The sequence below is a fragment of the Tamandua tetradactyla genome, chromosome 1, assembly GCF_023851605.1.
Source record: "Tamandua tetradactyla isolate mTamTet1 chromosome 1, mTamTet1.pri, whole genome shotgun sequence".
NCBI lineage: Eukaryota > Metazoa > Chordata > Mammalia > Pilosa > Myrmecophagidae > Tamandua > Tamandua tetradactyla.
Window position 1 is genome coordinate 133,424,942 of NC_135327.1, and position 25,712 is coordinate 133,450,653.

The following is a 25,712-nucleotide window of genomic DNA, read 5'->3' on the forward strand; positions in this document are numbered from 1 at the left end:
AGTGGCTGGCTGAAGAAGAGGAAGAAATTCTTTCTGACTTCTAAATTCTCAGTTCTGGCTTTAAGATCTCCAACTAATTGGATGAGAAGACTTCTCTCATTGCTGAGGGCAATCTCCTGTGTTGATTGTAGATGCAATCAGCTAATTAATGATGTAAATCAATCTATGAAATGCCTTCACAGTAACAGCTAGGTTTGCTTGAGAAAATAACTGGACACTATAACCTAGCCAAGTTTATACATGAAGTTAACCATCGTATGTTATATTCATATATATATATATATACAGAGAGAGAGAGAGAGATTGACGCAATATAGTATGAGCAGATACTTAAAGAAAACCACTTTGATGGTTACCAACAATTATCTTAATGCAACAATAGATATTATATAATGTTATTTTTAATCTGAAAATATTTCCTTAACTTAAGGTATAGATCTAAAAGTTCAGTGTTTACTTATTCACAGTAAAAACCAATTGGAGAGTGAAAATTAATTGAAAAATTGAAGCCAGATGATAAATTTGATTTAATTCATATTTTTATAAAGCTTTCAACTCAGCTTCACGTATTTGCCAATTCCAAAATATTTCCAAGGGTTTAAATGGAGGAGTTAATGGCCATAAAGACAATTAAAACTCCTTATTAAAATAAGAATTCAAACCATCTAGGATGTTAAACCAAGTGTTTCCCTACACTCCCTCTGCTCTGTCTCCCCCTGTGTTTACCCTTCTAGCTAATGGGTTGAACCAAATGAAACCACTTAAACAAGGATTTGTAAAATTCTATACATTTTATATAGTTTATTGATCATTCTAATCCATCACTACTTATAAATAGATCCACTTGATCTGCTTGTGTGGACAAGGTATTTGTTATGACTTTCTTCTGTAGGAGTCTGTGACCTTGAATAGAAAATCGGCAAACCGAGGAGTGTAATTTCCAATTGATTGAAATGTAAAAAATTTAGTTCTTGTATGTTTCTTAGTGCCATGAGAAATAATCACCGATTGATAACTGTGGTTATCATCAAACTAATTGATGGCTGTCAGTGGTCAGATGACCAGGTACCGACAGTTCATACTCATGTAAGACTTCACATTAACACACACTGTCTTGCTTTGTTTCCTTGCAGAAATGTTGGAATCCAACAATGTGATCACTTTCAATGGCTTACCCAACAGCTCCAGTTATCATACCTTCCTTTTGGATGAGGAACGGAGTAGGCTATATGTTGGAGCTAAGGATCATGTATTTTCATTCAACCTGGTTAATATCAAGGATTTTCAAAAGGTATCTTTATTCTAATATGTCTGGTTTTAATGCATCATGTTACATAGAATTCTCTAGCTTGTTAAGTACATAAGGGGCAGAATATTGTTTCAAATTAATATTTTATCTTTTCAGATGCAAATAAACCTAATGACCATAATTGATCACTGAAGGCAATAAATCATAACAATTATCAAAGAGAAAACATAGTATTTTCAGTTACTCACTATGTGAAATACTAATTTAAACTTATCCTTCCATCATTATGTCATTTTTCCTGCATTAAAGTACATCGGAAACTATTATTAAAGTACATCCTAATTGATTTTATATAGTATGTGTGTATATATTTATATACGAAGATGTTTGCGTCTCTCTTATATTGCTTGCAATTGCAAGGGCCATCAAACTATAGCCCATGGGTCACATGTGGCTCACCACCTGTGTTTTTTAATAAAGTTTTATTGGAACACAGCCATGTTCATTCATTTGCACATTGTTTATGCCTGTGTCATCCTACAGACAGTAGGGATGGGTAGTTATGAAAGAGATCATCTGGCCCACAAAGCCTAAATATTTACTATGGGGCCCTTTAAAAAAGCTTGCCAAACCCTTTTGGAGAAGATCAGTTTTCAAAATGTAAGGTTTTTGCAAATGAGGTCAATAAAAATCTTAGCTCTGTTCAGTAATGTTATTTTGCCCTAAAGAGAGTTTATTTCTCTGTAACTGATCCTTCTCCAATGTAAACTTTAAAGAAGAATAGATCACTTGGCCCCTGAAGATAGATGTGAAGATGGGGCTATGGTACAGGACTGCCCTATAAATGCACAAGTAATTCAGGATGGGGCAGAGCATAGTCAATTGTATTCAGAATGCATTTGCTGCCCTTGAATGCTTTTACTGCATGGACTACTTTATAAAAGGCTTGTGGAACAAGTCAAGTGATGATTTGAAACACAGATGAAAAAAAAAAGTCTATGAAAAAGAAAAGAATGCACAAATGAAATCTTTAATGCTAAAAATGAAAACATATTAAAAAATGTTTAGGGATTTTATAATTGTGAAGTGAACCTGAAATGCATTTATCATACCTACTTTAAATTATTCCAAAATATCCTAAGTTCTTGTTATAAAGGTGTTGTATTTTGCTTTTTAATTCCCTAGATTAAGTATCGCAACCTTTGTCCGCATTTGTAACCATTAATACTGAATTATCTAGAGGTTTCCAAATGAATGATAGCCATTCATTTTGAGACTAGGAAACTTTTCAACAGACATGAATGATTAACTGCCACTGTCTCTGGATTTTATATATGACATTTTTTTCTGGAATTAATTGTTACTAGAAGAGAAAGATGAATACAAATATAAATTGGCCTGTAACAAGACAAATAGGAGTGAGTTGAATTGTTCAAAACATTTTATATTGAAATTTCGATGAGATGATTTGTGTTACTATCATTAAGGAAACTGCCTCTACAGCCCTCCAAGTCACCAGGAAGGACTTGACTCGTCACCCACTCAGTTGCCTGTCACTGTGTTCAGACAATACGGGACCCTTTGGAACAATGAAGATCAGATATTACAGATTAAAACACAAACAGATGTTTCTCAGTTAGCATAAATTTTGTCCATGGACTAGGGAAGGTGTAATTTTTTTTAAGACTCTTTGCATCTTTATTTCTACTTTTATGTCCTGCATAGTTTACAATGATACTCTGTTCTCACTACAACCCCCCCCCCAAAAAAAAAAAAAATTCCCAAGATGGGTTTTCTATCCCTGTCAGTTACTCGTTCTAGCATGTCATGCTGGGATCTGGGTCAAGGAGAGTTGAATCCAGAGCACCCCAACATCCAAAATCTGAAAATTTCAAAAGCTGTTATGAAAAAAAAATAACTAATTCAGAAAATTATAAGCACCTTCTCTGCAGATTTCTAGCCCTCTTTCCTGGATTCTCACCTCCTCTCTAAATGATCACCCTCTCCCATGCCGGGTCACAGTACTTTCCACCCCACACTGCATAGATCTATTGACTGCATCTATTTCTGGTATGCTCAATTTTCACATACAGCAAAAGAAAAAAAAAATGGGTAAAATAAGAGTTGATGACTTGGGCCCACAACAAGTAACTGATGCCATTGAAGGTCTAAGCTATAAGGTCCTTGCAAACTAACAGTTGCTGGACCATTCTTTGTCTCAATTGCCACAACTTGATATAAATTAATATATAATGTTAGATTGGTTAGAGAACTTAATTAGTATAAAATAATTTTTCTTCTTTGCCATTAGATTGTGTGGCCTGTTTCTTACACAAGAAGGGATGAATGTAAGTGGGCTGGAAAAGATATCCTGGTAAGTGTATATCTTCTAAATTATTTCAGTAATTCCATAAGCAGTTTATCACTATGATCTATTATTGGTTAGTGTTCTATAAAACACCATGCTTTATTTATAGTATTGGTCACTCAAGCAATAGAGCAGCCACTTTAATTTTGAAATTATTGATAGTTTTGTGTAAAGAAAGTGTGTAACAACATTCCTAAATTAAACAAAAATATGTTCCTTTTTGACATTTGCATGCACAGGATAATTAACAAAATGTAATTTTGTGGCATATTTACTTTCATTCAGTAAGTCAACTTCTTTGTGCAAGTTGGTTTTCATATGTTAATTATCTTGAATATTGAAGTTCACAGCTTGTTGAGTCTTCCTGATTCAAGCACCATCCATTCTTCTTTCTTTTCTAGTCTATTCCTTTTCTTTTCTTTTCCTTCCTCTTTCCTTCTTTCATTCCCTTTCCTTTCCTTTTCCCTTCCTTTTTCCTCTCTCTCCCTCCTTCCATGGACTCAATCCTGAGATAAATTTGAACCAATAAATTACTATGTATCAGGCATAACTCTGAGTCCCGTGGAGTGTAAGATGAACTGTGAGTAATCCTTACAATGTTTTTGACTTTTGTAAGTAGGTAGAGGTTACTTTTTTCCTTAGGTAAACTTTGTCAGTAAAACAAATGGGCAAAATATAGCTTATAAAATATGTTTATAGCTTAAAATATAGCTACTTATTGTACAGCACATGAAAAGTATAATTGTGATCATGTAAATCAAAATGAATCACAGGATTTTTAAAATATAATTTTGTATTATTTTATCTTAGTTAATTTTTGATGTTTAAAGCACAAAAACTAATTTAAAATTATTTTTTTTCTGAATTTCAAGGTATTATCTTTTAGATGAGATTTCTCCTATGTGCCTAAAGACATAAGCCAACATATGTATACACACACTTTCTTATTTGAATATTAGGATAATATTAGGATATAATTTTATTTTCAATCAAGGATTTAAACTTTATTTTTTGATAACTTACCATGTAGAATATTATCCCCTCTGGCTCTAATGTGGATTCTGGAAATTTTAATGGTGAAAAAACTTTAGTATCTGACTACTATACTAGAAATATGTCAAATTCTTTCTATTTTTTCTAGAGATTAATGTTTAATCTAATATTCCTATGACATTATGATCTTTGAAATATGAGGTTTGGTGTTGGTTGATGCTGAGTCCATTGGTAGATGTCATTCTGGAGCTCTTACATTAAGGGCATTATTTTTATGAAATCAGCTCAAAAATACTTCATGAGTAAAGTTAAGTGAACAGGGATTAACAATAACATTTAGTGTATTTTCTTCACCTGTAAGAAAAAGATATTGAGGCTGTGTTAAAATCAGTTATGATGATTTAGGGTAGCAATAGCAAATAGGTGATATTTTCTAGGGACCACTTTATTGACTGGGAGCAGCTGCCTAAACTGGGCTGTGTGATGAAGAGGTGGAGGTAGAATCTCAGTTCCTGGTAAAGATGCCTCAGTCCAGTAGGAACATTGGCCACTGATGAAGGAAGGTAGATAAAGCAGCCCAAACCACAGGTATTCACTAGCCTTAATTTATCTATCAGAAAACAGGGGAAATTCCTTTTGAAAGCTTAAATGTTAAATATAATGCTTATATGGTGTATTATAACTTCATTGGACAGTAAGCATTTTTCTGTTATGTGAAACTGGACCAGAAACAAAAAAAGAAAAGTGTGTTCCACTCTCAAATTTTATACTGCCCCAAATTGATGCAGATTTTGGGACTTTTGGAAAGGAGTGAGTAGAAAGAATAATGGAATAAGAGTCCAGAGAGGTTAAACATTTCATACTGGTCTCTCTACTGACTCAGAAATGTGTTTAAATTCTTTTATTCTTTCTGCAGTTTAATGTTCCATCCACTAAAAGGGATAATATATATTTTACAATTCTGAGAAATATGTTTTAATAGTCTTTCTTTAAATTATTTGAAAGGTAGAAAATATTTCACATTAGGCAAAAAGCATAACAGATGAACAAAAGTTTGTTATTAATTTCAATATGTCATATTTATCATTAGCAAATTACACTGAAAGCCTTCAATATGATATTAGCTATGTGAATAGAAATAACTATTTCACCTATATACAGCTATTACTTTTAAGAGCACAGACTTTCTCTCTCTCTCTCTCTGTTAATGTCTAACAGATGAAAAAAGAGGCCTACAATTATTAAGAGTCCTTCAAGTGCCAAACAGAAAGATGATTTACATAGTATTTTGTAAATGTAGTCTTAACAATAGCCCTATGGAATAAGTATTGCCACCCCCATTTTATTGATGAAAAAATAGAATGATTCAGTATATTGATTCAAAATCTTTTTTGCTAAAATATTTTGAAGGTCCTGAGTACTGTGCTAAAAGTGAAAATCAAAATTTTTTTGACCTGTAAAAGTTGTTGGTGTTGTGTGGAATACATGCAGTTGAGCCTGCCCATTAACACACAGCTAAAAAGCAATAGGGCCTGTGACTGACCCCATACCTTCCCCAGACTCCCCAAGACTGTGGCCATGGTAATTACCACCTCACAGAATTCCTAGAAGCACAATCTATGAAATTATCACATAGATTGTTACACACAAAACCAATATTAACTATTACTGATATTACTGGTATGTGTACTAGAGTAGAATCTCTAAGTGGGAACATTATCAATGGAATTAGTTTCATGACCACTGCAGGGTTGCATAGTTCAGAAATTGATTGAACAGGAACGTAGAAGGTAATTCACCTGTCAGATTATCCTGATTTTATGATTGGATCAACTCTTTCTGGTGCTAAGATAGCAGATTTTGTGTGTGTGTTTGTGGCTTTCAAAATTCACCTCAATGCATTTCCCTATTTTTTATGGCCCTTCTCTCTCTCTTTTGAAATGATTGATCTTCAGTGGCTGACAATACTGAAAACTGAGGGATTCTGGTATTAGAGCACATCCAACTCTTTCTCAGCAATAGAAAGAGTGGCAGCAGCTGCAATAAAGTTGTGATCCCCACCAAGCCCTCTGGTCACCCCTAATCATGACCTTACACATTTCCTCTCTAAAAGAAGGGCAAGTTTACTGTAGTTTCCACATTTACAGGAACTTTGTAGCATTAGGTTTAAAGAAATTAAGAAATATGGCATTCTGCCAATGTTACCTGATAATTTCATAGTACCTTGTATAAATCATGTCCCATATATTAAAGATAGGTAGCTATGTGTGAATTTAGAGGTGTAAGTTTTCAAAAGTTTATACTTCTACATTTTTTTAAATAAATGGTATGGTGGCATTAGGTATCCTAATCTTTTTAAAAATCAGTTATTTAATGTAGCAGTACAAAATTTTCATGCTTTGGTTATCCCATTACAGTTTGCATTAAATTGATTTAATTTCTGTAGGTTTTGATTTCTCTTCTTTAGGAAAAACACAATATTATATTATTCATACAATTTTTCCTCCTATGGGCAGGTTCTGGGAATCGAACCGGGGTCTCCAGCATGGCAGGCAAGAATTTTGCCACTAAGCCACAATTGTACTGCCCCATTTATACATTTTTAATTCAAGAGAAATGTATTTTCCCTCTAGCTCAACTTAAACACTAAAATAGATTTCACATTATCTTTCTGGTGACCAATGTTCTTTACTATTGCTATTCATTAACTCAAGATATATCTTATGCATTTAGAATGCATGATACTAAAAATGATTTTAATTTTCAGATGCCCTCCAATATGTATCTCAATTCAGTACATTTAAATTGAATGCATGGCATTTGTTATTTTGTGCATTAATGTATGGAGTCATTTTTCCATTTTTCTCTTAATATATGACTATAGAAAATAGCCAAAAGTTGACTTTTGGGATTTACAAAATATCTTCCTTGATAAACGTAAGAAAATAACGAGAATCAAAAGGGATTTTTTTTTCACTCAACACCTGATTTGTGAAGTGATACATGGATAGTTTGATAGAAATTCTGCACGGCATCTTGTGTAAATAATATTCAGCTGTGGCTTATGGACAATAATTATTTTCAAAGAGCTCATGTGATGCTGAAAACCGCAAGAATGAGTCTTAAATGGGGTTTTGCAGCCTTAAGGGCTCCAAGATAGAATTATAACCAAAATAAGAACTGACTTAAATATATATAAGTAAGTAAACTAAAGACCTCTTCAAGAGTTCTCCAGGGTTTCTGGAGTCTTGGTTTACCTTTCCCTATTGGTTTTAGTCAGTATTTTCTCAGGAACTCCTCTGGGAATAAAGCTTCTTCACACAGTCAGTCTCCGGGAAGTGTTGTCTTCTCAGCATGGGATTCAGATGCAAGAATGTGAGAGGAAAAAAGGGCTATGACATGGGCTACTACTTCTCTGTACCTTGAATGTGGGCCATTCTTAAGTCCGGTTCAAGGGCAAACTTCATTTTAATGGTTAACACGCCAGTTGCCAGGGAAATCAGGACATTGCCCCAAGTAATTCCTGACTCACTGAGTGTGGTATCATGCAGAAAAGTGAATCTTCTCTCCACTCTCCCATGCAGCTGGGAAGACAAAACCTATCATTATTCTTTGCTCAGTTTTGCATCACACGCATATGTCAAATCAACAGCTGGAATATGAGCAGCTAAGCTTAGACTTTGTGGTAAAGAGGGAATCTGCAGCCTGAGACACTCCCTGTACTGTTTTCTGTTATTCTTTTTTTACAGCTGGTAATGACATTTCTGACAACAACATTAATCTAAATATATATTTTCCTTTTAGAAGTGACTAGAAAAGCTATAAAGCATGTCATCATACTATGCCTTCTTTTCCTGGTGCCGTAGGTTCTAAACTTTTAAATTACTATGGCATCCCTCTCATTAGAGCAGTGAAGTGGGCATGAACTTTTACACTGCTGTTACTTGAGAAAAATTTTATATGTTCACACTACTGCACAGTTACCCTGAATAAGAAGATGGATGCAATTCAGGCATCTCTTGTCTGACTATTATCTACATTTAGTCTCATTTAAAGATATGTTTTTGGTGCTTTTGTTATACTTTGCAATTCACAATAACATGTCTACTGATGGCTTAACTTCCTTGACCCTGTTTTGCAAATGAAACTGAATGCATGCTAAGCTGGTAAAAGAATCTGTTTCAAATCAATAACTCTCTGAATTTTCTTTGTTTATCCTACTAAACCATCTCTCTCTGCACTAAGTTTCAATAAAACCAAATGGCAACCGTATGACTGCTAGAAATATTTTGAACATAGTTGGAAATAAAAATTTCAACCATCTGAGAAAGGAAAAAAGCAGATTTTCATAACATCCCTACTCTTGGATACATTTCAAATTGTAATATATTGCACCTGAACTTTGGGACTTTTTGTAAATCTTAGGGATATTTTTTGTATTTGGGTACTTAGTTGTTACCCGATTTTAATACTGTGATACATTCTAACATGGTCATCAAATTTATCATAGCTCCAATTGCAGAGCCTCAGTAACGCGTATTTCTGCCAAGTGAATGCAACTGAGAATTTGAAGTTGCACGTGTACCTTAACTGGCAGTATGATCCAAAATGGGGATTTACCCTTGGACTTTCATTTGGGTTTTTGAAGACCAAAGTTGGCAGGAACTTTTAATCTTTTGATTTTATCTTAGACACTTTGAGGCAAGACACAACTTTGTTAAATGGATAGTTGGAATTGCCTCCTGATTTGGAAGCCCACAAAAATCATACAGTTTCATTAAATCTCAAAACCTTGTTCTCATTGGGAGATAAGTTTTGCTGGGTCTCAGTCATTTCTGCATATTTTACAAGTAAAGACACTGGCTGCCTTAGTTCCAGACTATTTTTTGAGGATGTTTTATGCAGTGAAATATCTTGGAACATAGTGTCTCCCTATGCAACAAAGAGCAATTGCAAGCAGCCTTGGGAAGTAGAGCTAGTATCTTCCTCTGGAGCAAAGGGCTGGTATGCTTCCTGTCCATCAACATCATCTCTTTCTTTAGGGCTTAAGGGCCAGCAGGCTTGCACTTATTATAAAATACTTGGGTTCCATAAACCGGGGGTTCCTCTAGTATAATGCGAGTCAGTCTTCCTGTGCAGGTATCACCTGGCCCTCTTCCATTGCCCAGAGGGAAGTGGGCCTTGGGGAACCCACACAAGGAATGCTAAATATACAGACTACTGCTATTTCCATGAATAATGATATCCTATGTCTCTGACCTAGAAGTCAAGTACCTTTTGCCAGCATCCATGAAACTGGGGCAGGCTGACTTGTTAGCTTATAAAATATGGACCCTTTCTTGACACTATTGATTATATATTTTTTGACATTCTAGATAATCAAACAAATGAAAGACTATGGTCAGTGTATTCATTTAAAGTATTATTCCCATGATGAAATTTGATGACCTTTGGTTATAAGCTGAAATATAATGAAGGCAAGTGAAAACTTTGTCTTCTTAAATATCACAGAAATGACAATAGATTTTTACGTGTGTGCATCTAAATATGTGTGTGCATTTCTGCTTGAGAGTAATTATCAAGTAAACGGAATTGAAGGATAGCTGCTTAAATCCAGCATTTAGAAGTGTAGTAATAATTGAGATCTTACTGTGAGACTGACACTGTCTTAAAGGCATCAAATTTAGGAATGCCTTCGGTGTACAAAAAAAAAATGGCATCAAATATATTTACTTATTTAGGCACTCATATTTAGTAAATAAGGTAACTGTTTCAGTATCTTAAAAGTAAAGAAAAGAGATCAAGGGCCCAGCTTTTACAACTGCACTTGAAATCTGTTTTCATATTTATTTTCTATCACTGTACAAATGGTACATTAGGAAAGCAACTGGACCAGACAGAGGCGTATTATGCAAATGAAACTTTCCCACCAAAATTATTTCAGGGACATTAGGTTTTGTTCATATTTTGAGTTAATATATTTTACTAATAAAGCAAACAGACTGATAATTATGCATGTCTGAATTGGCATAGACAAAGTCTCAGAAAATGAAAATTTTTAAAAAGAAATCTTTAGGTTAATGATTGGAATTTTAATGCATTTTAAGTTTATAAGGTGAAATACATTTGCAAAGTTAAGCTTACAATAGGGACATTTCATGAAAACTTCTGGAGGATTTGGAGATTTTTGAGCTGTATTCCTTTTCATTGGAAATTTCAATTGCATCTTTAAATGGCTAAAATGATATTTTAATTTTGGCATTGGTTTATAAATTATTTAGATGTGACTGGATCAGTGTACATACTTTTAGAATGTAGTAAGCATTGTATCCTCTGTCAAGTTCATTATGATGATTTGGACGTTCCCTTTGGGAGAAAGATTTTGGCCAGCATGTCCTGCATTTATAGCTAGCAAGTTGTCCCGAGTCTAACTCATGTGTAGCTTCTAATAGTTTTCATTTTTTTCCTTCATTGTATGCGTGACAATTTTTATAAATGGATTTCCATTCATTTCTGAGTGTATTTTGACCATCTTCTCACAGATGCAACGTGAATTTTTCTCAGATATGCCCTGTCTCTAGGCAAATGTGCTGTGTTCACATTTAGATTTTTTCCCTTTAAATTGAATCATACTTGTAGCAGTAAATTAACATTATCGTATACACACAAGACATTAAGAAACTTTCTCAATGTTCTGTTTATATAATTTTAATTATAAGGTTTTTCTATTTACTGTATTTTTAGTGATAGTGATGGAAACAAGGTGTAAAAATTAAGATCACTCTATAAACCTGGCACTCACAGGAGACTGAGAATCTTCGTGTTTTTTTTTTTTTTCTTTTATTTGTTTGCTGTTATATGGTTCTGTATACCACAGTTTTAGGGGAGGAATTATCAACTGGCTAAGGCCTTTCTTGATTTTGGACTTCCCTGCCTCAAAATCATGAGCCAATAAATTCCCATTGTTTCAAGCAACCCATTGCATGGTATTTTTCATAGCAGCTTGGAAGCGTAAAACAATGCCAAACAGACAAAAATCATTTTCAGTAATAGACAAGGCAGAAATTAGAAAGCAAGCATTCCTCTAAAATCTAAGTTTTTTATTGTTTCTTCTTCCTCAAGGCTACATTTTATGCCATTAAAACGCAGTTTATCTCTTTTAAGTTAGTGTTAGTTTCTATTATGAAAAATGCATGTGTGATGGAATTAAATATGCCAAATATTCCTGTTCACAATAAATCTTTTCAAATGACAGTTCTTTTTACTTGGTGTAAATCACTGATTTCGTTCTTTGAAGAAATTAGCACTACGTAAGCAACGCTTTGCATAAAATTGGAAATCACAGGATATCGCTATTGAAATCAAAGTAAGAATTTCAACTAGTTGACATTTTTCTTGATTTGGCAGGAAAAATATTTAAGTTGATCTCACATGATATTTTACAATTCTCTGCATTCATGTGAATGGTGAGATAAAGAAGAGTCAGATAATGCCAACGAATGGTACAATTATGATAAATAATTAATTAGAATGATAGCACAATATAAAAGAAAACTATAAGCTATGATAGATGCCATCTGCGTCTCTCTAGTCCATATTGAATTTCGATTTGAAAAATCTCAGCATTCCTTTAAATAGCAGAAGAGAACTTCATTGGGCAGCTTTTACTAATATCATAGTCAATAGTGCCTATGTGTATAATCATTTTGACCAAGTTTTAAGGTTTCAAGTAATTTGAAAGAAAAATGTACATAATCTTAAGAAATATTTAGAGAACTTCAAAACAAATTAGTCATTCCAGAGAGCAAAAACCTAGTCAAATCTGGTACTTAACTGAAACGAGCATTAAAGTAAAATTGTTTGGTAGCCTTGGTTGGACGGTCTTCATTAAGTTTACCACATCATTTAAACCACTTGTAAATTTATTTTTAAAATAAATTGGATAAAAGGCGATATAGTTCAATTGATGTCAATATCCTTACATACTTAAATTACTAACCAGGAAAAAAATATCTGCTTTGTCATCCTGGTTGACTCAATATTTTTTAACGTTCTGTGAAACTCAAAGAAATATATGTGTTATGATGGAAAGATCAACTGCTTTTATTATGTCATTATTCTTCTAAATAGTGAGGGTTAAGATGTCTCCCCCAAAGGACAGAATGGTCTACTGACCATATTCTAAGGTTGATGTTAAAAAATTCCAAATCACATATTCAACATTGATTGACCAACTACTACAATTAAAACATGCTTAAATCTTAGTTTCAATAGACATGCCTCTTTGAAGATGAGCATTCTAACATCCGTTCATAAACGCCGAAGTATTGGAAAGACATGATGACAGTGATCTGATCGCAGCTGTAATAGCACATGGCTGAAAGAGAGGGAGAACGTTATTGTCGGGTGACTATGAAGAGCTTAAATAGAGGGAGGGATAAGTGAGTGACAGGAACAATCTCATGGATTACTGCTTTGGCACGAAGATTCAAATATTCAGCTAGCTTCCCAAATAAATTGACCAGAGAAAAAGAAAGTCAACAGATTAACTTCAGGAGTTAAGTTTATTAATGGATTTTCATGCAGAAATGTATCCACCCATCAAGATAGGAAGGAAAATGCTTCCTTTGCTTTCCCAGCTGCTAGATCATACTTTAAAATATTTTTACATCAACTGATAGAATACTTTTTTTTCTTTCCCAATGAAAGCTTTCTGCCCTAAGGCAATGCTGTACTATACTCATTTACTTTGGGCCAATGTCTATGTATTTGAACACCAGAACAGGTTTTTTTTTTAATTTAGTGGCGAAATGAATATATTTGAACAGAGATCATGAACGTTCACAATCTTCTCTCCTTTTTAGAGTAAAATTTCACTGCAACCTCCATAATTTAAGACTATGTAAGGAGGTAATTGGAATTGTAAGCAAATGATATTCTTTTTTGGAAAGTATAGTTATCAGAAGTTAGTTAAAAACACCTCGATTCTGTTTTAATTTTCATGCATGGAGCAGTTGTTTTGACAGATGGATGGACTTTATTTTTGTAACCATCCGGGAAAACTCTGCATAACACAGTCTAATCATTGCTACATATCTGTAATGTTTGTTTTTGATTCACTGTGCATTTGGCTCCTATAGCTTTTTCTGGGGGTAGAAATTTTCTTTCTAATTTATTTGTCCAGGCTACTCTCTCAATATGTACACCTCTATTCATTTGAAGTGAAAACACTAAAAAAGTTAAATGTAAACAGTTTGTCACTGAGGGATATGAATCATTGATCCTCAGGTGTGGCCTTGACATTTGCAGGTTTATAACTGCTTTGCTTTGAATTCTGAGCCAGGTTAACAATTAAAAATGCTCCTGCTTGGGAGTGTATTTGAGTAAAATTAAAGGTATGCTTCCCTGACTCTCAGCATGCCAACTTGTTACTAAACTTGTCCGTGTGTAGCAACTTAAGTTCCAGAAAGGATCAAGGTTTGAAAATTGGAATTCATTTTTAACTGATTCCACTCTCTTTATTACGTGTTAAATCTGCCTGTGCCGAGCAGTAGTTTAATGCCAAAAAGTACATTACATTCTGAGTTTTAAGAATCGTTATGGTTCAAGAAAAGGTCAGAAACACTCTTCTTCTGTCTCCCTGGAGCAGAAATGTGTGAAGTGTGTTTCCTTTTTCTGCCACACTTCCTTCTTTTTTAGAGGAATGTCCAAGCTGCTTCCAAATAAAATGAATATCCTGTTTTGGAACACTGAAAATCTTGGCAGCAATAGGCTCGAGGATGGAGGCAAATGAATGACAGGGTTGAACTCCTTTATGTGGGTTTAGTGTTTAAAGAACAAATCCAGACTTACGATGTTTCTATCCAATTTATTGTTCTGCTCTGTCCAGTTCTTTTCATTCATTTTCCTCCTCCATTGTTGATGACTCTCCTCTCCACTATTTTTAACCAATAATTGAAAATATTTCCTTTGATTCCTTTGTTTCACGTCAATGTCTCAAGTGCTGCAGAGGTGACATAAGCCTTCATTTGTGTACACAATATTTGGATTCACAAAATATTTCCTTCCTTTTCTACTTTAAGCCCAAGTAATTTCTCTCTGTTTTGTTTGCATCTACCTTCACTTTCAAAATCATATTGCGCTCGCCGCTGGGTATGGCAGCCCCACAACCTGCTGCCAACTGAGGGAGTTCAGTGTGGAAAGGAGCAGGCCCATTCCAGGCCTGAGGCCAACAGGGTGGGTCTAGTCGCTTTGTAGCACAGATAGACTCTGTTATCAGCATTCTCAGCAGAGACGTTTGCCAAGTTTCACAGCTATAGTACAGTGATTGATACTTTTCCAGCAACTCTGCAGAGGCATAGTTGTCATTTTGTAGTGGTTCCTCTTTAGCAGTTAGTAGCAAACAAATTTAAATTGTGATATGCAGTGTGGCCCAGTTCCACCGTTTACAGGAACCCAGAGTGTTTTTCTATCATTAATTATAATCTGCTAGTTTCCTAGGAAGGACCAAGCTAGACACTGAAAAATTATGACTCAGTCATCCAATCTGTAAGAGATAAAGAACCCACAAATTCCACAATATGAGGATTCGTAACTGTTGCAGAGGTGACAAACACCTTCATTTGTGTTCACAATAGTTGTATTCAGAAGCAAATTTCCTTCCTTTTCTACTGTGGAGAATTAAGGCCTATTCTTCAATTTCTAAGATGCACTTAGGGGTACTGATGGGACTACAGAATTTGGGTTTATATACAAACTCACCAGCATATCTTTAAAGGCAACACATGCAAAGGGCAAGCCCTGTTCTTTTCTAAAATGAACAAGGCAACCAGCTGGGTCTGCTACTATCATTTATTAGAATATTCATTTGCTTACCAGTATATGCACAGCCAATTTCTTGGTCTCAACATATGGTGTTGAAAGTGGTTATTTAATTGTGAATGCTATAATATTGAGCCCACAATCAGGGATGGCTGTCTGTGTAAAAGCAGAGTATGTGGCCACCTACATGTTTCAAGGAAAGGGTTGCCTTAAAACATTTTCCTGAAAAACCTTTTTTGCTATTGACTGCATTTTTTTTAGAGAGTACAAATCAATCTTTTGAGCAATACTCACGAATGCCTCATTTGTAAATGAATTTCTCAGATGTTTTCCTCTCTGACCCAGTGTTAGTGCTCTGTCCTCTTGGGAAAGGAGGAGAAACTGTTCTAAATTGGAGAATTTTTTGCTCAGAGCTGTGAACATTAATTTTCATTTGTTGCCAGTTTTGCCTACGATTTCTTCCCTGTTCAAAGTGAAACACGGATGAGAGTCGGTACACCTTTCATGCCAAGAAATCTTTCTTCATAGCAACTTCAAAATCAGTTGACTTTAGAGCTAAATTTTACGTATTAGAATGCCTTCAGACAAAAGTAAGAATTAGGATCAAAGTGCCAAAACGTGGAAGAAATGATATGTCTTTTTTACTTACCCCCAAAGCTACTTAGCAGACGTTAAGAAAGGCGAGAAGGACGGCACCTTTTAAAGTTTACTTTAAGCAGATTTAAGTCACCTCTAGGATAATGCATTCGAAGGATATATCAGGTTTCATCCCAGAAAAATCAGTGAAGATGAGCTGTAATTATTTAAATTTAAATGTTAATGATTCTGTACAAATTTGGTTGTCTGCTCCTTATTTATGAGGACCATAAAATCCTCAGCTACCAATACCGAATACAAAGATGATGTGGAAATGTACTCAAATTAGCATAACACCTCAGTAATAAGCTCCTACTGACTCGACAGGCCCAAATGCACTCTGAGCTGTCACGTGAAAAGTCACCTACTTTGGGGGCATAACATATTCAGAGGTTGTTCACAACCAACCCAGTCTTCTGGTACGATTACCAGCTTCACACTATATTCTGCTTTTGCTCTTTATAGTCTCTTATTTGTTTCTTAATTCCAAATGTTTATAGACAAACTAAACATGTTGGGTAACTATGGTTAATAAACAAAATGATTTTTCAAAGTACCTTCCCTTCAGTTTCAAAGACAAGCTGGGTACTTCTTAAGGGCTGTGGAGGGCATTAGCAAGCAGGGCTTCTGAAGTTCAAAGACAATTGCTCATCATAAACCTCACACTTAATAGAAGAAGGTCATATTATATTTTCTCATCTTAATTTTCTTTTTCTAAAAGGAAATTCAAAGCTGAATTTTGCAAGGAAACTTTCACCATTGTCTTGTTTAGATATTTACTAATTAATCAAATGTCGCCGTGCTCCTCTTATTTCTGCAAGTGTCACCTATGGTCTTTGGTTGTCTTTAACTTTTGCTGACATTTTTATAAATAAATTAGAAATAGTTTTAATCAAAGAGTTATGGAAGAACATAGTTAGCACTCAAAATGTAAGAACTATATTTTTAATTCATGCAATATGATCAAACCTATAGAATAATAAAGGAGTCCTGAAATTTTGTGAAAGGAACACTCAAAAAATAATCTGTTTAAGCATGCCTAGCACCCTAGAGGATGCCTCGGTCACGCTGACGACTAGAACTCACTGATTTTTCATCTTTTTCCTACAGAAAGAATGTGCTAATTTCATCAAGGTGCTTAAGGCTTATAATCAGACCCACTTGTACGCCTGTGGAACAGGGGCTTTCCATCCAATTTGCACCTATATTGAAATCGGACATCATCCTGAGGTAAATGTGGCTTCTAAAAAATGGTTTGTCCATGACCCCTTCCTATTCAAATGCTTCATTACTAGTTTCCTCAGCTCATTTAGTTTCTGGTTCACCATTCACTGGAACCTGCTTCAAATTCAGAAGCTGTTATTAATTTTAATCTGTGAATGCAAAAAGAATGAGACCATCACTCAATAATAACTATGAAACAGGAGGAAGGAAGGAAGAAAGCATTTGTTTGCACCCTGGATTACAGTCCAACCCATTTTGCATGTGCAGCAGATGTCAGCAGACTGAATGTGCACTGTTTTCTCCTTCATTTGTATACTGCCAGCTTCCTCCTCCATTTCCATCCTCAGCCAGAAGTGTCTGCCACCCCAGTTGTTTTCTTCTGTCTGGGGATTGAAAAAAGATGCTAAACAGGTACACAATGGTCTGGTCTCACATTTGACCCAAATTATTCACATTTGTATTCTTGATCAGCAATAATGTGTTTTCATATTATTGGTTAATTTCTGGGGGTATGTAAAAGGGGAAAAAGTCATGTTTCTATAATTCTTCTACTACTCCAAAATCTGTTCCGCGAGAAAATGAAAATGAAGTAAATTGAAGTCACATTAAAAGGAAAATACTTAAAGCAAAAGTTGCTAATATAGAAAGCTGTTTGGTAAATTGGGTTTATCAATAGCCTCCGGTTATAAGCTCTTTTCTATTTTTTGGCACAATATCCTCAGAAGAACAAAAGTATTCATGTGTTGAGAAAATCATTTGTGGCAGAATTCCCTTCCAAATTGGAACTTGGAAATACTCAACAAATAAAGGATTTGTCCCTGAAAGATTTCTGAGATCCTAAAGCTAAAATCTTTTGACATCTTAGCTACTCAATAAGCTAACTCTAGAGTCTCTCAAAAAATTTTTAAGATGTCCTTTTGGTTCAAAATATTTTGCATTGAAATTTGTAGACTAAACAAAATTATTATTATTTTTCTTTTCCTGATAAACCTGGGAAGCTTAAGACACTTTTTCAAGGTCTGAGGCCATTGTCCCTTCTCAGCCCATCCCCTGGTACCTGTGTCCTTCCTTTTCTCTCTTACAAGCGTATCCACTAAGCTTCCCAAATGTCTTAAAAACAATTGTAAGGAAAGGCAGTTCTACCTACGTTGCTTAGATGTTGTTGATGAAGTGGAAAAAGAATTTCATGCACATGTTCCTAGACAGGTTGTGCCCTTAATTTTTTTTAGTACCTTCTGTATAATCTCTTCCTCCACACTTCCTTCCAGCTATTTCCTATAGTAATAGAGCAGCAGGTCTCCTAAAACCTAGGGGGTGATTGTCCCACATTTTTATACCCTGAAAATAATTCTAGAGAGCTCCTTCCACATATTATTGCCCCATTGATAACTGCCATGCACATGCTGTGCTTCTCAGGGAAATGGACTAAAGATACCTGAGCTCCTAGCAAAGGTGAGTGGACTTTAGTGTCACCTCTGGCCTCTGGTTTTACTCTACAACCTGTAGAGCTGTAGAGCACCAGGAAAATCAGTTAACCTCAATTTACAACTCTTTCCTAATATGCAAAGCAAGACTAAATAAGTCTCTTTGATCTTCAGCATCCATACATTTTAAATAAAAGGTTGACTTGTTACCTCAATTGCCTTCCAAACCTCATGGTAAGACATGACTCACTGACATTGCTGTGGAAAGTCAAAGAGTTCTAATTCCATGACCGTGAAAAGCATGTCTTCTGACCTCCCATAACAGGAATGGGGCAAGCTATTTAATTTCTCTGCTTCTCGGTTTCTAATCTAGAAAGTGGTCATGAAAATCTCTACTCCAGGCAATTGTGAGAGTTGAACATAGCCTGATAGGTAGTAGGGCTGAGAAAATGTCAGTTATTGTTTCTGAAATCCATTACTGTCTTTATTGCTAGAAATTAAGTCTCATTTTGCCCCTTAAATGGGCTTCACTTCCTCAGAGGTTATAGATTGTGGATCCTGAGTTCTGGTTGCTGGGTGACACTGCACTAATCTTAATTTCTCACATTTTTCATATTTGAGCTTTGATCATCATGATGGACATTTGAATTAAAATGCCACATGTTGTTCTATGTTTTTATCATTTTTCTCAAAATGCTGATCTTTTTTTTTTAACCTTTCAGGAGCTGCTGTTTAACAGGGTTAGGAGCACTTCCCCATCACCTTGTCACCTGTTTGTTACTGACGTAGGATTGAGTGGTTGAGGGTGGGGTGGTATGGGTTCTGGAGCCAGCCCATTTACCCAATAATCTCCTCTGTCCAAATAATAAAGAAATAATGCTTTTCATGAGAGCTAGTTTGAAGTGGGTGATGGGAAAGCAAGTATATTCCTGAGAAAAGCCTTTGAGAAAGGCCCTCCTTCAGAAACCCAGTGACCGTGATTTGCACAACAAATATAGATGGTGAAATATTGCTCTGGACTGTGTAGGAAGTCGGAAGGTGATTATGTAATTACTTGGGGGAATTTGGAGTAGTCTAGACACTCGACCTAAGAAATTCTGGAAAAGATATTATCAAAATAGGTTGTTAGACTGCATCAAATTCAATTTTCAATGCTTAAGCTATTTTATGCAGGAATCTGCTTTAAACTGACCTATTCTAGTACTTAAAAAACTACCCTTGGATTTAAGGTTATGCTTTTTAGGAAGAATAGAAAAAAGAGACAGTGCATATTTCATGTAGTTAGAAAAAAAATGACAATAAAGAAGGGAAAGAAATAAAATAGCAATCAAGACTGAGGCCGGGATTGTTTGATTAGAGTTCATATGTCTTATGATGAAATCCATCACTTTTACTTACAAGAGTGACTTCCAATCCAGCAAGGACCCATTTTTTCCCTGGATTCTAGTTTCAAAGTAGTATGAACACTTTGCTATTACCTACCTCACAATAAAGGAAACAAGAAAAGATGCTCCCTTTTAAAATTTTTATCTAGTCTTTACATATTAAAAATAATTTTATCATAGAAAAAAGACTGTTTAGATTTTGCTCTTACCATGGTTTTCATGAACATTTTAATACTCAGTGTTTTCTTTGCAGTGTTTTTATTTTACAACAACTCATTGCCCTACATAAAGTTCCCAATTGAAACTCCACAGTTAGAGAATGACATTATGGATTTACCATTCCAGATGGCAGTAAGCCATGGAGGTAGACTCCCTTCATCATTAAAGAATAGCTATACATCTTAAAGGAGGAAATGAACAATACCTTTTAAGTAATGATACAACAGTTTGAAAAATAACTGAACCTTCATCCCAGTCTAGTTTTCCTATTAGGAAAATAGACTTCATTTTACTCTCAAAGCATTTTAATAGCAGTATTTACACTCCTGAATACTGTATTCCAAAACCTACTCTCGCTATATAGTGTCTACCTTCTGACCACACACTGTATGCCATTAATTGTTGTATGAAGTAGATGTTCTGTTTCCTGTGAGATGTTTGGGAATTGGTAGATATATTCATTAATTCCACTCAGGTAAGATGTGTGTCAATCGATTATTGGGTATCTACCAATAGCACTTGACATTGCAGATCATTGCCACGGAGCTCACATACTCCATACACATGTGCATCCTTGTCATAAAATACATGCAGAGTTCTCAGAAGAAATGTTTCAGTGTTACAGAACAGATGAGTTTTAAATTTATATTCTCAGTATCCCAGCCATTCAAAAGGCAAATGTAAGTCATCCTTAAGAGGCAGAATACTTCCAGGTGGCTTATAGTAGATGATAGTCCTCTTCAAATTTACATCTGTTAATAAAAAGGATGAATCTAGGAGGAGAATAAACTTTCAAAGAAGTCTCTGGATGTTTCCTCAAATTCCAAATGGAACTTTTCTGGTTATTGGGCAGGAATCTGAAGAAAGATGGACCTAGATGAGAGCTGAAAAGTATTATCTCTATAAATACTCTCCTAATGTCATGATCTCAATTTATGATAGAACCAAAGGAATATTAAGAAATGCAATGAAGCTTGATGACTACCTCCAAGATCATTTCTACAATGACAACCAATATATCTGCATGTACTATAAAATGTTTTGCCAGATTCTTCCCTTCTGCAAAGACTAGGAATTCAGTATGATGCAAAACTTTCAATCAAATGATCTCAGTAACAGTCCTCGAGGCCAAAATACTGTTTAATTGGTAGCTAATGCCCCTTTGACTAATTTAGACATCTATTGTAAGCCCTGCTAATTGAGTTTCTTTAATTTATCATGCTGTTTAGACCAATGGCACACAAGTTTACTTCTGAAAAGAGATGCTAAAGCTGAAAAATTCATATATCTTGAGAAAATAATGAGAAGGGCTTCTTGGTAGGTGGATTGCCAGAAATGGGTTGGCTTTTACAGTGGGAATTCATTAGTTTACAAATTTACAGTTCTAAGGTCATGAAAAATGTTCAAATTAAGGCATCAAGGGAAAGATACATTCTCTGAACTTGAGACTATATGTATTTTGTAGTAACTAACTTACATGGAACTTTGGGATTCCTTGGCAATTTCTTCTCAAGTGCTTATAATCTACACCAAAGACAGTGCATTCCTCATTTGCTCTACTGAATGAGTCAAATTTGGTTAGAAAATTCATAATGGCTTCTAGATTTTTTCTTTCCCAATCTTTTAATACTTGGATAATATTGGGAGGTAGACCACAAGTTATTATGTTTAATAAACAATTCCACAATTTATATTCCAAATTAAATAGAAAAATGTTCTGTTTGTATCTGAAGCAGAGCTTCACAGTTCATAAATTCTGAGTGACCACTAACAGCTCACCAGTGTACAGTCCCATTAACTATTAAATTCTAAACTCCAACTATTATCAATAAGGCTATTTTTCAAAATTAGTGGTACTAATGGAAAAAAGAGGAAGCAGAGAGATGTGCATTATGATTAGAAACAAGGCTAGATAAAAGAGTAAAAAAGAGTGAAAGAGAAACTGAAGCAAGCATCCACATACACTAATTTAAATGGTTTCAAATCACCATTTTATTTTTTGAACTGCTTGTCCTGAAATTTGATCTGTAAGACCACAATTATGAGGTTATCATCTCACTTATTTAATTCAATTGTTTAAAGGTTTACTTATGATATTTCACAACTTTTTGTTCCTAAGAACAGTGAGAGGTGAAAATGGAAATATTAGCATTCAGTTCTTAATTTGTGGGACATTTAGTTTCATGTGTTAAAAGATCTTCTCTTTTTGCCAGAAAAATGTTTAGACAAAATTAAATAATTTTCATAAGACTGTATTGGTGCAATGGTATCATTATCAATCATTTGTTAAAAGATTATATTATCTATAGTTCTCAATTTTTGCATAGCATGTTCATTCACAACACATCAATGATATTTTGTTTTCTTTCTTTCATGAATTACCAATAGCTAGTTTGAGTCATAGATCTTATATTCACTAGAGCTAGCCAACCACTGGAATTGTACACTTCCTAAATTACTCTTTCTCCTAGTTTTGCCCTCTTTGATTGGTTTCTTTGCTCTCATTCCCTGCATAAGGTATTTTAAGGGGAAATTTCTATCCATTAAAGCTTTAACTTATTTGTTGTCAGTATGATATCTTACAAGAAACATAAAGAATAGCATGGAAGTCTACTACCTTACCACCCGTTTGCTCCCTTTTCATCTTCTCTTTCGCGCCTCTTTTCCCTTTCCCCTTCTTCTGCTTTGAGCTCACATTCTCCATCCTTTCCTTTCGCTGTCTCCCGGCCCAAATGACTTCCTTCTGTAATCTAGATTTAATATGAGGATGAGACAGGTGTTAGGTCTGGTATCTTTGGAACTTCAGTCAAAATAGACTGAATTGACTTCCGGAGAAGATGGCGGCTTAGTAAGACGCGCGGGTCTTAGTTCCTCCTCCAGAAAAGCAACTAAAGAAACAGAAACAATACGAAACAGCTCCCGGAGTCACAACAGAGACCAAAAAGACAGCGTACCCCATTCTGGAACAGCTGAACGGGCAGGGAGAATCCGCTGTGGTGAGATACCCGAGGGGCGTGCGTTTTCCCGGCCGGAGCGGCTGGCGACTGGGGTCCCCTCCACGCACGTGGCTCCCCGGTCTGACTGGGAACGTTGGATAGCGGGGCCCTCCCGTCACGCTTGGCGTTTGGGGCCAGCTGGGCAATTAGGACCGGCACTCTCCCAAGCCGCGGCGGCCAGCGACCCCCGCCTCCACGCGCGGTTTCCCAGGCCGACTGCCGTGCAGACAGACGAGCGCCACGAGCGCCACCTACTGGGCAGGAAAAGAAAAACAGAGCCCAGAGATTTCACAGAAAAAGCTTTTAACCAGCTGGGTCCCACACCCAGGGAAATCTGATCAAATGCCCAGACACCAGCAGAAAATAATGGATGACGCTCGGAAAATTGAAGATATGGCCCAGTCAAAGGAACAAACCAATAGTTCAAATGAGATACAGGAGCTGAGACAACTAATGCTGAATATACGAACAGAAATGGAAAACCTCTTCAAAAACCAAATCAATAAACTGAGGGAGGCCATGAAGAAGACATGGGCTGAACAAAAAGAAGAAATAGAAAATCTGAAAAAACAAATCACAGAACTTATGGGAGTGAAGGACAAAGAAGAAAAAATGGAAAAAAACAATGGATACCTACAATGGTAGATCTAAAGAGACAGAAGCTACAATTAGTGAACTGGAGGATGGAACATCTGAATTCCAAAAAGAAACAGAAACTATAGGGAAAAGAATGGAAAAACTTGAGCAGGGGATCAGGGAACTGAAGGACAATATGAAGCACACAAATATACGTGTTGTGGGTGTCCCAGAAGGAGAAGAGAAGGGAAAAGGAGGAGAAAAACTAATGGAAGAAATTATCACTGAAAATTTCCCAACTCTTATGAAAGACCTAAATTTGCAGATCCAAGAAGTGCAGCGCACCCCAAAGAGAATAGACCCAAATAGGCGTTCTCCAAGACACTTACTAGTTAGAATGTCAGAGGTCAAAGAGAAAGAGAGGATCTTGAAAGCAGCAAGAGAAAAACAATCTGTCACATACAAGGGAAACCCAATAAGACTATGTGTAGATTTCTCAGCAGAAACCATGGAAGCTAGAAGACAGTGGGATGATATATTTAAATTACTAAAAGAGAAAAACTGCCAACCAAGACTCCTATATCCAGCAAAATTGTCCTTCAAAAATGAAGGAGAAATTAAAACATTTATAGACAAAAAGTCACTGAGAGAATTTGTGACCAAGAGACCAGCTCTGCAAGAAATACTAAAGGGAGCACTAGAGTCAGATACGAAAAGACAGAAGAGAGAGGTATGGAGTAAAGTGTAGAAAGAAGGAAAATCAGATATGATATGTATAATACAAAAGCCAAAATGGTAGAGGAAAATATTATCCAAACAGTAATAATACTAAAAGTTAATGGACTGAATTTCCCAATCAAAAGACATAGAATGGCAGAATGGATTACGACCCAGCAATACCACTGCTAGGTGTCTACTCAAAGGACTTAAGGGCAAAGACACAGATGGACATTTGCACACCAGTGTTTATAGCAGCATTATCTACAATTGCAAAGAGATGGAAATAGCCAAAATGTTCATCAACAGACGAGTGGCTAAACAAACTGTGGCGTATACCTACGATGGAATATTATGCAGCTTTAAGACAGACTAAACTTATGAAGCATGTAATAACATGGATGGACCTAGAGAACATTATGCTGAGTGAGTCTAGCCCAAAACTAAAGGACAAATACTGTAAGGTCCCACTGATGTGAACCGACATTCGAGAATCAGCTTGGAATATATCATTGGTAACAGAGACCAGCAGGAGTTAGAAACAGGGTAAGATAATGGGTAATTGGTGCTGAAGGGATACAGACTGTGCAACAGGACTAGATACAAAAACTCAAAAATGGACAGCACAATAATACCTAAGTGTAATGTAACTAGGTTGGAACACTGAATGAAGCTGCACCTGAAATATGGTTTTTTGTTTGTTTGTTTGTGTGTTTGTATCTTTTGTTTTTGTTTTTTTTCTTTTTCCTTTTTATATATATATATATATATTATTAGTATTATTATTTTAATTCTCTTCTCTATATTAACATTCTATATCTTTTTCTGCTGTTTTGCTAGTTCTTTTCCTAAATCGATGCAAATGTACTAAGAAATGATGATCATACATCTATGTGATGATACTAAGAATTACTGAGTACATTTGTAGAATGGAATGATTTCTAAATGTTGTGTTAATTTCTTTTCTTTTTTTTGATTAATAAAAAAATTAAAAAAAAAAGACTGAATTTCCAGAAATCAGAGTACATATGTCTCTTCTCGCAATGTGTCTCAAATTAGCATCAGTAAATTATCTCTCAGATTCTTTTTAAATAACATCATTTT

The 25,712-nt window shown here is 35.4% G+C and overlaps 1 protein-coding gene across 2 annotated transcripts in view; it reads left to right on the plus strand.

The window, feature by feature from the left end:
• The window catches only part of SEMA3A (semaphorin 3A), a 225,617-nt gene that overhangs the window by 61,692 nt on the left and 138,213 nt on the right, over nucleotides 1–25,712 (plus strand). For both annotated transcript variants that reach the window (XM_077151734.1, XM_077151724.1), the window contains 3 exons: nucleotides 1,134–1,291; nucleotides 3,561–3,623; nucleotides 17,178–17,297. In XM_077151734.1, coding sequence (XP_077007849.1) covers nucleotides 1,134–1,291; nucleotides 3,561–3,623; nucleotides 17,178–17,297 — 341 coding nt within the window. The remainder of the gene's footprint in view (nucleotides 1–1,133; nucleotides 1,292–3,560; nucleotides 3,624–17,177; nucleotides 17,298–25,712) is intronic.